Source organism: Brachyistius frenatus, unplaced genomic scaffold, assembly GCF_029030835.1.
Source record: "Brachyistius frenatus isolate BFR_SWC_R1_liver_20210118 unplaced genomic scaffold, ASM2903083v1 Contig_256, whole genome shotgun sequence".
NCBI lineage: Eukaryota > Metazoa > Chordata > Actinopteri > Embiotocidae > Brachyistius > Brachyistius frenatus.
This window is the reverse complement of record NW_027210855.1, coordinates 85,001-100,000: the sequence shown is the minus strand read 5'-3', so window position 1 is coordinate 100,000 and position 15,000 is coordinate 85,001. Positions and strand designations below refer to the sequence as shown.

The following is a 15,000-nucleotide window of genomic DNA, read 5'->3' as shown; positions in this document are numbered from 1 at the left end:
CCTCGGCGCCCCGAGCATCCGCAGCACCGGTCCCCGGGATCGATGCGACCCTAACCGACCCCCCGCCCAACCCCCCTCCCAGCGCGAGAGGTCGACCTGTCGCGGAAGGAGGAAAAAAAAAAAAGGGGAGGAAATAAAAAAATTTAAAAAAAAAAATTTAAAAAAAAAAGAAAGGAAGAGAGAGAACAACAAAAAAAGAGAAAGAAAAGCAGGTAAGGAAAGAAGGAGCCCGGGGATCCGCTGCGTCTGCAATTAGACCGGGCGGTCAGAGCAGACGGAGTCGGTACGGAGAGCACGAGCGGAGAGCAGCCTGCGCACGCGGCGGACCTCGGAATAATGCACGTGCACTTTGTGATTTGACAAGTTTGCGAACGATGCGGCGTGAAAATGAGATTTATGTCTGTTGGTGAAGAAGGAGCGCACCTGCGCCGCGGCGAGGGGCTCGCACACGTCGGCTGCTCCGTACGGGGTGTGTGTGCGCGCGCGCGCGTGTGTGTGTGTGTTCGGGCTGTGCGGCACTCTGAACACATAACTTGCGCGCACGCACACACGCGCGCGCGCGGAGGCTCCTCCGGCTTCCTCGAGGCGGCCGCCGCCGCGGCGGCGATACGGTTACAACAAGTTGCCCATGCGTGTGCGCGGCGCGCGCGCGCGCGTCGGGATCCGGTGACACCGCCGCGCGCGCGTGCGTTTTGTCTCTTTTTTTTTATAGGGCGTTCTGAGCACATTAAACTCCACAGACTGAACCGCACCAGTTGATTTTTCTCCATATGACCCCCCCCCCTTCCTCCTCCTCCTGCTCTTCTTCCTCCTCCTCCTCCTCCTCCTCTTCCTCCTCTCTCCACCGCTGCCTGTCATCCCGGGCTCCACTTTCTAATGAGATGCATGTAGGTTAGATGCCTCTCCTATTGAGTTGCCGGCTCCAAAGACCCACCTTTCACAGGGCTTGAAATCTGAACCCCCTAAAAAAACAAAAACAACAACAACTAAAAAAAACCAAACAAACAGAAGAAAAAAGTGTCTCGTATTTTTGTTGTTGAATATTTTTATTTATTTGTTTTGCTCTAGAGGGAATCCTTTCCTTCCGCTTTTTTTTTCCTCCACAAATTAATTCCAATGCTCTCATCTCCTCTTCCTCTCTGTCTTCCTCTCCCTGTAACAGCACGACATGATCAGCAGCAGCAGCGTCTATGGTAGGTGCAATTTATTTCTCTCTTCGACTGTCACCCCTCCGTTATTATTCTCATTCTTATCATTATTGTCACATATTGTGTTACAAGCTGTAAAAAAAAACCCAAAAAAAAACCAAAGAAAGAAAGGAGAAAAAAACAAAAAAAGGTTGAGCAGCTGGTGGAGGTGATGGAGAAAACAAGGACGCCTTTTTTTTGGTTTTTTTTTGTTATTGCGAAACGACACGTTGTGTTTACGTTCACACCTCCAGCTTCCATTTAAATTGCGCCTGTTTGTTTACGGGATGAATGCAGAACTGTTTCGTTGTTTTATTTGATAATTTCTCGCGAGCGCAGGCTCCTGTCAACAACCTGCTAATTCACGTGCGTTACATTTAAATCCGTCCCCTTCCCCCCACCACCGGCTTCATTCAGTTTATTTCTAAGGTGCTAAAAAAAAAAAAGAAAGAAAGAAAAAAAAAAAAAAAGGCAAAACATCTGCAGTTTTAATTTTTGTTTTTGGAAACTTTCAACAACAACAACAAAATTGCTGACACTTGCAGATTTTGAGAAGTTCTGATGCTCGAACGTGAAGTTTTCTGAAGACGGGGACGTGGATGTGTTTGGACTCGGACGAGGCCTCGAAGTGGAAGAAATGCATATTTATATCAGGATTTATTTCCCGTCATCTGCACTTTTATTTCCCCTATTTTTTTTTTTTTCTGCTTTATGCCGTTAAAAAAAAAAAAAATAAGCATAATTCGCGCGAGGTGAACGCGGGATCGACGCCACACTGTCGGCTGCAAAAAAAAAAAAAAAAAAAAAAATCCAGCCTCGAGATGACGGGTATATATAAAATGAAAATAAAAAATCATCCTGCAGCGCCGTCGCACGTTTGACGACGACGGCCACGACTTTTTTTTTTGTGCTCGAAACGAGAGACCGCCGACTTCCACGATCGCACGCTCTCGTTTTTTTTTTTTTTTTCTTCGTAGCAGCTATTAGCGAGGACTCGACCTTTCACCTTTTGCTCTCTCCCCTCTCTCTCTCTGTGTGTGTGTGTGTGTGTGTAACTCTCTCTACGCACACACACACACACACACACACACACACACACACACACACACACACACACGTACTGTTTCCTCCATCCTCCCCGACTGCTGCTGCTGTGTGTTTACACGTGTCACATCCTTCACCTTTCCACGTAAATAATCGGAAGGCGTTTTATTTTGAAATTGACACGCAGGTTGGAGCTCTTATTTTTTTAAAGAAGAAAAAAAAAAAAAAAAAGCCCTTTTTTGTTGTTGTTGTTGTTGTTGTTGTTGGTTGACTTGAACGATGCAGATGAGTGGACGTGATGTCACCAGGAAGTCTTTAGAACTTAGCTCTTTATTGGCTGTTTTTCGGTGTGTGTGTGTGTGTGTGTGTGTGTGTGTGTGTGTGTGTGTGTGTGTGTGTGTGTGTGTGTGCGTGCAGAGCGTCTCGGAGTTGAGTGTGTGTTTGTGTGTGTACTGTAAATAATGTAGATATATATATTTTCATATATTACTCGGCTGTTTGTTTATTCCCATCTAAGTCTATTTGTTTGCCTCCGCCGGCTTAAGATGTGCGTCCGCTCGTGTTTGCGCGTGTTGCGGTGACAGTAGCGATAATCCCCCTCATTATACCCACACACACACACACACACACACACACACACACACACACACACACACACACACACACACACACACACACCCCTACTCCTCGACACAGCTAATAGGGACAGGGAAGAGGAGGGATAATGGGTGGTGGTGGTGGTGTGGGGGGGGAGATATCGTGCCTTTATTTATCTAAATACTCTTCTTTCTTTGTTTTTGTTTTTTTCACCTCCCAAATGAACAGAGAAGAGATATAAACACACACACACACACACACACACACACACACACACACACACACACACACACACACACACACACACACACACTCCCAGCAGGGCCGTATAAATAAATTATCCTGACACTTTCTATCAGTCTGTAATGTTTACCATTAAAAGCTGTTTTTTTTCTTTTACCTGTTTCCCGGAAGCTGCGATCTCTTCCCTTCCTTCCCCTCACTCCTCTCCCCTCCATCCTCCTCCCCCCCCCCTCCCCCCTGTGGGACTCCTGCCAGATGTAAAGCGAGAGGATGTGTGTATTGTATTATGCCTTTTTTTCCCTGAGTCCATATCGGCGGAGCCTCTTCAAACGAGATCCGGGCAGGGTTGTCATCTTTTAGCAAATATGTTAAGTGTTCTCTTTTTTTATTTTTTTATTTCATGTGTGTGTGCGTGTGTGTGTGTGTGTGTGTGTGTGTGTGTGTGCGTGTGCGTGCGCGTGCGCGCGCTCGCCCGCCCGCCCGCCCGGACCCCCCATGGGAGCCCCCGGCGCATGCAAATAGAACAAATCCCTCTCGGACCTGTCTTGTCTGTTTCGCTCTCTCCTCCCCGTCTCTCTCGTCTCTCTCGTCCCCCTCCCCCTCCCTCCCCGTCCACGTTTTGCTCGACAGTGCGTCAGCCCGTCTTGTCTCCTTCGCTCTCTCTCATCTTATCTCACTCTTTGTGTCCACTTAGTTCCCCTCCTCTCTCTCTCCTCCTCGTCCATCTCCGTCTCCGTCCCAGAAGACAGCGCCGGGCCGCCCCGCGTGTCAGCCCGACTGTAAAAGCGGAGGCTCCTCGTAGTCTTTGTGTGTCTCCCCTGCGCTGACAGCGCCGTCCACCCCCCCGCCCCCCACTATCACCCCCACCCCCACCACCACCACCACCACCTCCTCGCTGATCTAAAGTTCCTCTTCCCAGAGACAGCAGGCAGCTGTCGGTAGCCGCCCCGCGTCCCCCGCCGTCGATGAGCCAATTGCTTAAAATCGTTGACACCGTGATCCACTCGATCCTCCACCCCTCACCCCCCACACCCCCCCCACTTTTCTTTTTTTTCTCCCCACTGCTACGCTGACTTTCTTAGTGTTTTTCATGGGGTGACTGACAGTTGCCGGTTGATGGATTATTTTATTTTATTTTTGTATTATGCCGGGGGAGAGGGGTAGGTGGTGGTGGTGGTGGTGTGGGGGGGGGGTTGTTGCAACTGAACCGTTCTCACACGCTCCAGCCCTCGCACATCTCTCTCAGTTGCTGACTGGTCATTATCCAGTCAGACATCTGACGCGGGGGTACTTACAAAAAGAAAAAAGAAAAGAGAGACGAGCGGCGTCCGCGGACGAAATACTGAAAAGCTCGAGAGAAGAACGAGGACGATCGGGCAAAAAACAAACAAACAAACAAACAAACACGAAAAGAATCAAATTCTCCTTCCGAGTGATCTGATTGGAGTTTTTTTTTGTTGTTGTTAAATATCCGGTGGAAAGAGGTGTGTGTGTGTGTGTGTGTGTGTGTGTGTGTGTGTGTGTGTGTGTGTGTGTGTGTGTGTGTGTGTGTGTGTGTGTGTGTGTGTGTGCAGCAGCTCCGGGGTTAGCTCAGGTCACCGGCTGAGAACTAGAAGAGCACCCCCCCCCCCCCCAAAAAAAACAACCAACAACCTGATCTCAGATCAGCGCCACTAAAATTCCCAGATTTTTCCTCTTCCTATCCCCCCCTTTTCCGCCAAATTCATTTCCATGTGAATTTCCCGCATTAAAAAGCATCATCTCCCTTTTTTTTTTTTTTTTTTTTTTTTGTTTTTACTTTCAAATCCCACCACGTGTTTGAAGTTTCGAGATATTAAAACGTTCAGCGCGTGGAAGCGTTAAATTCGCCGGAGGACTTATTAAAACAGAAGAAGAAGAAGAAGAAGAAAACAACTTCCACTTTGGAGTATTCGGCGCCGTCGGACCTTCGGTCGTCGCTCATCCTTCGCGTCGTGCCTTCAGACGAGGAGGCGGCGTTTGTTTTTCTAATTAGGTTATCGCCAACGGGAGTCTCCGGTTAAATTGTGCAGTCGATACGCGGGGCGAGTTCGCCGCCGGTTCGCCCCCCCTCCCCACCACCACCACCACCACCACCACCACGACGTGAAGCTTCTTTCTTTCTTTTTTTTTTTAAACACAGAGGGCCAAAAAGAAGAAACTGACAATCGGAGAGAGAGAAAAGAAAAAAGGAGTTTGACTGTAATCTCTCACTGCCGCTTCCTCTTCTTCCTCTTCTTCTTCCTCTTCCTCTTCTTCTTCTTCTCCGGCTGGATGATCTGATTTTGTTGAACAGCGAGAGCCTCGAGATAGTCGACCGTCTGCTGCCCCCCTCCCATCCCCTTCTCTCCCCCCCCCACACACACACGTTCAATTTGAACATCTTGATTAGCGAGTGGCGAGTAAGTTGGCGACACTTTTTTTTTTTTTTTTTTTTTTTTTGGTAAACTGCAAGAGGTGCGCGCGCTTTAATGAACAATAGCTCACTGGGGGCGACGATGAATTGGTGTGTGTGTGTGTGTGTGTGTGTGTGTGTGTGTGTGTGTGTGTGTGTGTGTGTGTGTGTGTGTTTGAGGAGGAGGAGAGGGGGAGAGACACACACACACACACACACACACACACACACACACACACACACACACACACACACACACAAAAGGATGTTGAGTGGCCGGGCGTGTGGCACAGCATCACCGAGCCGCCCCGTGGCCTTCTGGGAGACGGACGCAAAAACCGGGGAAACAGGAGCTCGAGTTTGATTTGATTTGGACGTCGTGGAGGGGAGGGGGGGGGGATGTCCTCCATTATTTTTTAATACCGATTATTTTTTTATTACATTTTTTTGACTTTAAATGTAACCGTAACAATAACGGGAGTCAGCGTCCGGTCGGACCTTACGTGCCGTTTTGTTCCGCAAACAAAGCACAACAAAACAACAACAACAACCAACCAAAGAACAAGCAGCGATCCTCACAACGTGAGACCGACAAAAGTAAATGAAAGTTTTCACTTTGCTCCGCAAATGATGAAGCGGACGGATCACATCATGTCGGTCCTCTTCAAAAGTAGGCGGACGGGAAAGCGAAACTTCAATAAAGCCTCTTTTTTGTTGTTGTTGTTGTTGTTTGTAATCCACGTAAACATTTATATTTATCTTCTGTTATCGTAGAAACCGAGTTCCCTACGCTTGTTTTTGATCTCCGATCCGAACGGGCCGACGCGAAGCGGCAAACGGCCGCCAATTATTTTTTTCCGTTTTATGAAACGCTTTTGCCCCCCCCCCCCCCCCCCCCCCCCCCCCCCCCCCCCCCCCCCCCCCCCCCCCCCCCCCCCCCCCCCCCCCCCCCCCCCCCCCCCCTTTTTTTAAACTCCTCGTTTCCGTCTCCCTCCCCCCACCCCCCCAAAAAAACCCAAAAAAACCAACAACACAAAAACGGAAAACACAATTCGGTGCAACAAACTTTCATGGACACATTTTTTTTTTCATATCTGCGTTTCTGATCGGTGTATATTGATATTTCTGGGGAGGACTGGGGGGGGTGGATGTTTGTGCGCTTTACCTGTGATTATGTTGTTGTGTGTGTGTGTGTGTTGCCCCCCCCCCCGCCCCCCCGACTGGAAACCAAGGCGGCGAGAGCATTAGGATGTTTGCTCGCGTGACTCGGCTGGCAGGACGGACACATGTGGCAGACGGCTAATGATAGCACGCGGCGTATAATGAGATCCTACTCTCCGTCTGTCTCCCCCTACCTGGCATCATGCATTAACCATGCAAGGAGGGAAGAAGAAGAAGAAAAAAAAAAAGAGGAGGCACACATGGTATTGACTTTTGAGTGGGTGTCTCGCTTGTCCGTTGCCGGGTTTTTTGTTTTTTTTCGCACTTCGGAGGTCAGCATGGCTGCGAGCGCCGCGCTTTTTTATAACAAGTTTTGGTTGTTGTTGTTGTTGTTGTGTGTGTGTGTGTGTGTGTGTCGTTTTTTTTTTTTTTTTTTTTTTTTAGGAGTTTGGTTTCTCTCTTTTATTTTTTCCCCGTCTTTCTTTGTTGTTTTTGTTTTGTTAAGGCGAGAAATCACCATCCTCATCCGGAACCTCTTGAGCTCGGCTAAATGGTTGTAAATTGATTTTCGGATGCGCCGCGACGTTGCGCGCTTAACAAGCCAAATGGGTTCAGTTGGCGCGGGGGGGGGGTTAGTTTGTGTTTGGTCAGAAGATTATTCTCTTAATGTTATTTTCCCTTCGCACTGTAAATCCAACAGTGTGTTTGTGTGGGGGGAGGATGGAGGGGGGGGGGGCGACACTGGCAGCGCTCCATCTTACCCGGTAACATGTATTTATCCTCTTCACTACACGATCCTCTAAAGGCTGCTCAAATCCCCCTCCACCACCACCATCACCACCCCCCGGGGGGTGTGTGTGTGTGTGTGTGTGTGTGTGTGTGGGGTCCCGATGACATGCCTGCTAATGTGTGCTTTGGAAACGGAGTGCTTATTGTATCCCCCCCCCCCCCTAAATCTCACAAAGCACTGTATGATTTGCCCCATTGTCGTTAAATCGCTTTGCTTGTGCCAAGTACTTGCATCTCACGGAGGCTTAATGCTTTGGAGGGTTTCAGGGACGGCTTCGAGTTCCTCTTTTGTTGATTTTTTTTTTTCCCCCCGAAGAGGTTCGGGTGGGGCGGGGGGGGGGGTAGAAATGTGCCAAGACCGCTGCGCCGAACATTGTTTTGAGTGGCGGAGGGAGGTGGTGGTGGAGGGTGGTGGTGGTGGTGGTGGTGGCGGAGGGTGGGCCAGTGCCAAAGCGACTCCATTGAGCCCCCCGTGAATGGTCCCATTCATATTTAGGAGAATCACCCAGATGCCATATTGTTGGCTCAACAACGCTAAATATTCTCCAACAAGGATGGGATTGTAACGGGGGGTGGGGGGGTGTGTGGTGGGGGGTGGGAGGGGGTTCTTTCTTCCCCCTTTCGAATTGTGGAAGTGTTCGAGAAGGACGTTGGGAAATTTTGAGGGAGAGAAATTAAAAAAAAAAAAAGAAAAGTCCAACTACATACAGTCAGTGTGAAAAGCTGATAGTCCTCCCACTTGTCTGGAACTACTTTGAATAATACATTTATGGTAGAGGTCAACGGCAGAATTGAAGGTGTCCGTGGAAGTAAAAGTTTCTCTTTCGCACAATGAGAACTTCTCCTTCACGCTCCCGTTTAGCCTCCAGAACATCGGCCAACTATTACGTCCTTTCGAAAGTCAATTCGTCTCCGAGCTCGTCGCGCTTTGCTTTTTGCCCTTTTTTTTTTTTTTAAACGACTTTGTTTCGTTGAAAGCGACAGATGTCGATTTTTTTTTTTTTTTTTTTTTTTTTATCGGCCGATATCGACCCGACGACGGCGCGTCGGTATATCGGCGGTGATCTGTCGACTGGCAAAAAGCCCCGACGTGAAAACTTACAAAGAACTTTTTTTAAATTATTTTTTTTGTACAGAACGTAGTCGTTTGTCTGAGTTTTACGTTAGTGCAGAATCGGCGTTACCGGCCGGGTGTGTTTACACGAGCGAGGAATTTGAATATCGGAAAGTATCGGCGGCCGATGCGTTTTTTTTAAAGGCCTCGACGAATTACTAGTTGGACCATTAAAGGTTTAAAAATATCGTAAAAAAAAAAAGAAGGTTTATTGTTTCTTTTTCTTTTTCTTTTTACTTCAGGCAGTTAAAGCCAGCAGCGGCCATTTTTTTATTTTATTTTTTAATTTTTTTGGAGGTTTAAAACGCCGCTTTTTCTTGGGAGTTTTTAAAGCGCGTGGGACAGAAAAAGCACGGCGTGTCTCGGGACAGGCGATACCGGTGAGATCGGACTCCCCGGGCCGGGGACGAGGGGGGCTGACTTGGCGGGGAGGGGGAGGGGGGGTAATGTCTCTGCTGACGTCGTAGGCCTCCCTGAAGTGTTCGACCGGCACCGGAACAACCTTGAAACATCCGAACTCTCGTCGCCGTCGCCGGCAACGGGACTCGGGGAAAATGTCATCGCGGTCTCTTTTTTTTTTATTTTTTATTTTTTTTTATTCATTTTTTTTTTTTTTTTTTTTTTATGTCATGCATGCACCGGGTATTAATCACGGCCCGGGCTCTCTCCGCCTGAGAGGCTGATCAAATTTATTGTTTGGCTGCGCGGGACAGTAATGGGTGTTTAATTACTCAATAAAAGCCCTTTTATAGATCCCCGGGCCTCCTGTGTGTTGAGCAAATGGTATTGATCCGTCTCCGGGCTGCAACATGATAGCCTGTGAAGGAGAATTAGAGCCGTTAGCCCCCGCTAGCGGGTTTTTTTTTCTTTTCTTTTCTCATTCATTAGCCGCATTAGCCGGAGGGACGGTTAAGACGTAGCGTCGTCAAAGCCGAAAGTGCCCCCCCCCCCCCCCGAGTTATTTCATCGCGTTGTAAAAGCTCCTTATTTCACACAGGTGTGGATTAGGTGAGCGATGAATATCGGTTCCAATATCCCGGAGAGGCGCGGGGTTTTTTTATTTTAATTTTTTTTATTATTTTCAACATTTTCCGAGTATAAACGCGACGTTTAATCCCACCACTTCCCCTCCCTCTAATCTGTAATCTGACGGCTCCTCCTCCTCCTCCTCCTCCTCCTCCTCCTCCTCCTCCTCCTCCTCAGAGGCCTAATTCTGGATCTCCGTCCTCCTGCTCACCCCTGCAGCCCGGAGAGAATAACTCTCACGAGGAAGGGAGAAAAGGCTGAGTGATAATGACGCCGAGCCTCCATATGCTTTTATTTCTTCTTCTTCTTCTTCTTCTTCTTCTTCTCCATGCAGGCGTACACGCACGGTGTCCGCTGTGTCTTTTTTTGGGGGGGGGTGTTTTTTTTTTGTTCTCCCTCCGTTGTCCTTTTATGTTTCAGAGCGCACATTCGGGGTCTCTGTGAACCGGCTCCACTCCTCTTGATGCACGGGTGGAAAAGAGGAAAAACAACACACACACACACACACACACACACACACACACACACAAAAAAGAAAAAACGCCGCCGCAATATCTCCCCCCCCCCTTGATGTGTCTGTATCAAATGAACGTGGCCTGATACAGACGTGGTCGGAGTCAGTTGGGTGGCTTTGTGGACTCGGGTGGTGGTGGTGGGGGGGGGGGGGGCCTCCGAGGGGACCATGAAAGAGACATTGTCCGATACAGAGCGTCCAGCCCCTTTGTAGATAAATGGATTTTCATGCTTATCAAGTGGGACAGTGACGTGAGTGAAAACTGTGGAGAAGGTGGAATTATTCCCGCCGCCCGGCGTCTCCGTACGCACGGACAACTGTAGTTTCAAGTGTGTGTGGTCTTTTCATTGTCCTGCGGGCGAGGGTGGTTTTAGTTTTTTTAAATGGAGGAGGAGGAGGAGGAGGGGGGGGCGGAGATGAGGTGGGGTGGAGGGGAGAGGGGGGGGTTGTTACATTCAATTTGAAACAATATGCGCCGTTAATGCCGCTGGTGTGCAGCGCGCACGGGGCCGGCTCTGGGGGGAAAAAAATACTACCCGGTTGGAAAAAAACATCAGGTGTGTGTGTGTGTGTGTGCGTGCGTGTGCGTGTGCGTGCGCGCGCTCTAAAGCCCCATCGGTAACGGCTAATTAGTCGGTGATTAGTCGTCATTTCCTCAGAAGTCCGGGGCCGGACGGTTTCATTTGATATTCGCTGACTCGGCATTTCGACGAATTCCCTTTTTTTCCGACCGACGGCGCGGAAGAAGCTACGCTCGCGATTAGCTCTCTCTGTGTGTGTGTTTTTTTTCGTTGTTGAAAACTCGTTATTTATTCTGCCCGGTGTTTACGGCTCGACTTGAATATCGTTTCGTGCACACGCGACGGTGAGCCGGTCGACGTTTGAAAGCCCTCTCCCGAAGTCGGCTCGAAAAACAGCCGTCGGCGTTCCGAAGCCCACTTGACTTAAACGTTCAGGCGGAAGACAATGCGGTGACGCGAGTCTTCTTGCCGTGGCTTTGCAGAAGGCGGTTTTAGTTTGTCGGCTACGATCAAAATCGGCCGACACAGTTTTTCGTAATCGCGCCTCGACGCGATCGGCCGTCCGTTCCCCGACGCGAACGTCGGCTCCGGCTGCTCAGCGGACGTCGGGCCCGCGCGGCCGACAGCTAAATGAACGCGAGCGTTACCGCGTCAGATTCTGTTCACGCGGAAACGAGAGAAGTCCGATGTCGTTTTTTTTTTTTTTCTTCTTCTTCGACGTTACGCAGACGACAAAAAAAACAACAACAAACAAACAAACGGGAACACGGTTGAGAAATTAGGATTCGTAAAAAAAAAAAAAAAACGATGACGTCGGGGTGGAGGAGGGGGGGGCAACGAAGCCGGAAAACACACACACACACACACACACACACACACACACACACACACACACACACACAAAAGTTTGCAACCTGCGCTGTGCGAGAAGTCGGGGAATTAACGCCGATCTCACATCACACACACACGCACACACACACACACACCTTGCGGGGTGTGAATGGGAGGCGGTGTGTGCTCGATGTGGAGCCGGTGATCTGGGTAATCTGCCCGTGCTGTGGAGGACAGGTCTATCGGCCCGCAAATCAATTGGCTTCATGTCCGTGCCATTAGGCTAACATGGCGCTGCTGAGAGCGCTTGAGAGGCGGCGGTAAACACACTTGTTTAATTCCCCTGGACACCGGCCAGGTGGACACTCCTCCTCCACCACCTCCTCCTCCTGCTGCTGCTGCTGCTGCTGCTGCTGCTTCCTCGTCCCTCCATTTTTTTTTTTTATTCTCTTTTTATTTATTTATTCCCTCCTTCTATCGTTCCTCTTCCTCCTCTCCCACTTCAAGTCAATGCGGTTATTCTCAGTGGGCAAGTGCTTACAGGAATATCGCTCGGAGGGATCGTGTGTGTGTGTGTGTGTGTGTGTGTGTGTGTGTGTGTGTGTGTGTGTGTGTGTGTGTGTGTGAGAGAGGATTTTGGCCAATGAACCCTTGTTGTGTGCTCTGTCCTCCAGTGCTGTGTCTATACTGAGTAAGTGATCCCTCGGGACGCGGCGCACACATCCAGCACCTCCTCCCTCCTCCATCGCCGTTCCTCTTTGTTTCCGTCTCTCTCTCTCTCTCGCCTCGTGTCCGTTCGCCGTTCCGGTTTCTCGTCTCCGTCCGCCGTCCTCATCGTGCGTCCCCCGTCCCCCTCCCTCCCGTCTCCGCCTCGGACGAGAAGTGGCAAACGAGTCGGGTAGTAATACGAGCGGGCGCACGCGTCAAATAACAAAATGTTTGTTTTTTTTTAAACGAGGCCGACTAACGACTTGTACGACGTCGGCGATTCAATTCGTCCACTTTCGAGTCTTTGTGCTTCTTTTTTTTATTTTTTTTTATTATTATTTTGGTTTCCTCCTCCGTGTGGTAATTGAGCCGCGCGTTCGTCGTCGTGGTCGTCGTCGGGCATCGCTGCCGCGCGCCTCATTTCCTGCCGACGGCGTCGCCGATCGCCTGATAAGATAAGAGCCCCCTTCCCTCCCCTCCCCTATCGCCGTAGCAACGTCTCGAGAGCCCGGGCTCGTGTAACAGGTACCGAACAAACACCGATCCCCCTCCTCCCCCACACACAACCCCGCCACTCCCCCACCCCCCTCCTCCTTCACAGCATTTGAAGTTTGCATCTGGCCGGTGAAATTTGCTATAGAAATCTGTAGTGTGCTTTTCCTTTTTTCTCCGATTTTCCCACAGCGCCAGAACATTTTTTTTTTTTTTTTTTTTTACTGTTGCTAGGAGACGCTCGCAAACCCCCCTCCCCCCTCCTCTCGGACACATCTGGTCAGCTGTTTCGAAAAACAAGCGCGGCAACTCGGTACCTCGGGAGCGCCGCTAACTTTCCGAAATGGAAATGTCACGGTTCCCGTGGCAACCCCCACCCCTCCCGCCCCTCCTTAAAAAAAAATAAACAGGCCTCATCTTAACGTCCCGTCTCTTTTAATAACAAACGCTTCGCGCCCTTTTTCCATCTTTTTTTCCTCTTTACCTCACGACATCCCACCACGTCTGTCCTCGCCGACCGGCACGAAAGAAAAGAGAAAAAGCCAAAAGGTTTCAGCGGAAAAATACAAGTCGTGGGGAAAAAATATTATTATTACTTTTTTTTTTTTTCCTTCTGAAAGCGTCTTTTTTCAGAGACGCCGGTTCTGCCGTGAGAAATATTGCAAATACAGTGTGTGTGGTGGGGGGGGAACAAGTGCTACGATCAAGGTCCTGGTCTCTCTCTGAGGGCAGAAATACTAATAAATATCATATTTTGCGTTCTTCTTCGGTGGCATTGAGTAGAAAGATGTCACGTGACGCAACCCGGAGAGACGTTTTCCTCGTTTGACTGTTGTTGTTTTTGAACAGTTTGACGGACAACATTTGTGGAGCTGAGCTCCTCCGTGAACTCGTCACCTTTTTTTTTTATTTCCGCGGCCGTCTCGGTCACGTCTGGATATTTTTAGAATTTCTGTGTTTTCTGCACACTGTAAAAAGCAAGTGGTTGTCATTTTTTTTATTTTTTTTTTATTTTTTATACCTAGTTCATAAACGTGATTACGCCTATTGATCGATAGACGGTGACAAGACGCCGCCGGACGTCACCTGAGGAGTGTGTGTGTGTGTGTGTGTGTGTGTGTGTGTGTGTGTGTGTGTGTGTGTGCGTGTGCGTGTGCGACCCAGATCCGGCGCGGTAATGTGAGATCAGACGTAGCCTGTTAGCCGGAGCCTTACATCTGCTGTCAGCCCACTCGCTTCTAACTCGGTTAAGGACGTTATTGATTGCTCATTATTACCCCGCTCCCTGAAAGATGAGCGTCCCCTATGATCACATTAAATCATCTCCCTCGTCCAACTCTCCCGAGACGCCTTCTGCTCGTCGGCGCCCGTCAAATTCCTCCTCCGAGATCTGATATCAAGCAGCCCCCGTCGTCTTTTTTTTTTTAAATCTCTTTTTGCGTCTTGTTTGATTTACAAAATAACAGTTTGTTGGGTTTTTTTGTGTTTTTTTTTTTTTTTTGTGTCTCTCCTCGGACGCACTTTAGCTAATTGATGTCTTTTGGTCTGTGTAATGGAAATCAGCGAAACAAAACACGCGTGAGCAACATTTGATTTTGTTTGTCTTTCTTTCTTTTATTACATTAAGAGGCGCTGGCGGGTTGTTGTTTTTCCCCATGTTCGCTTTGTGATCCGCGTTTATTGACTTGATGGCGAAACAAGAGGAGCTGACGAGGGAAAGAAAAAAAAAAAAAAAAAGTCGCAACGCGGGCTATTTTTTGCTCGTCTCGTTTAATAATAAAAAAATAATAATAATTAAAGGGAAGGGTCGGGGGGGTCGCGTTTAAAAGTATCGTGTCAAAACTTTCGAGCCGTCGAACAAAATACGCCTTCGCTGACGAATCTTTTTCTTCTTCTTTTTTTTTTTTTTTTTCTAAAGTGCCGGCGCCCTTTCTGGTGCCGCACGTTGTCATTTTTTTTTTTTTTTTTTTCCCCCGCTGACGATAAACAGTCGCTGAAGGTGCCACGGCGTCCTGCCAGCCTCGCTCCCTGTAAAAAAAAAAAAAAAAAAAAAAAAGTTCAGGGCGGCCCCGTCGAAATCAAGACCTCAGCGATGAAGGCCCCCCCACTCCCCTCCACCTCCACCCATCCACCACCACCATGAATAATGCAGAGCTATTGACTGTGTCAAGTCGAGCTGCGGGGAGACGCCAGCTTGATATTCAGCTGCCGGAGCTGACTAGATGCCCTCACTTTGAGACAAACTGCTGGCAGACTGCTCCGACTCCGGCGGACAGGGACCCCGAATCTGCTCGTACGAGGGGCGACCGTCGGGGGCCCGTCAGGGGACCGTCGGGGGCCCGTCAGGGGATGGCGGCCGT

General features: G+C 49.2%; 1 protein-coding gene across 2 annotated transcripts in view; it reads left to right on the top strand.

Moving 5' to 3' along the window:
* Positions 1 to 15,000, top strand: part of LOC138634293 (fidgetin-like) — a 29,480-nt gene that overhangs the window by 79 nt on the left and 14,401 nt on the right. Inside the window, exons 1-2 of one of the 2 annotated variants that reach the window (XM_069721088.1) lie at positions 143 to 212; positions 1,163 to 1,193. In XM_069721088.1, the coding sequence (XP_069577189.1) occupies positions 1,169 to 1,193 (25 nt within the window). In that variant the 5' untranslated portion in view covers positions 143 to 212; positions 1,163 to 1,168. Of the gene's footprint in view, positions 1 to 142; positions 213 to 1,162; positions 1,194 to 15,000 lie in introns of those variants that run through there. The other variant, XM_069721087.1, reaches the window with a different exon arrangement.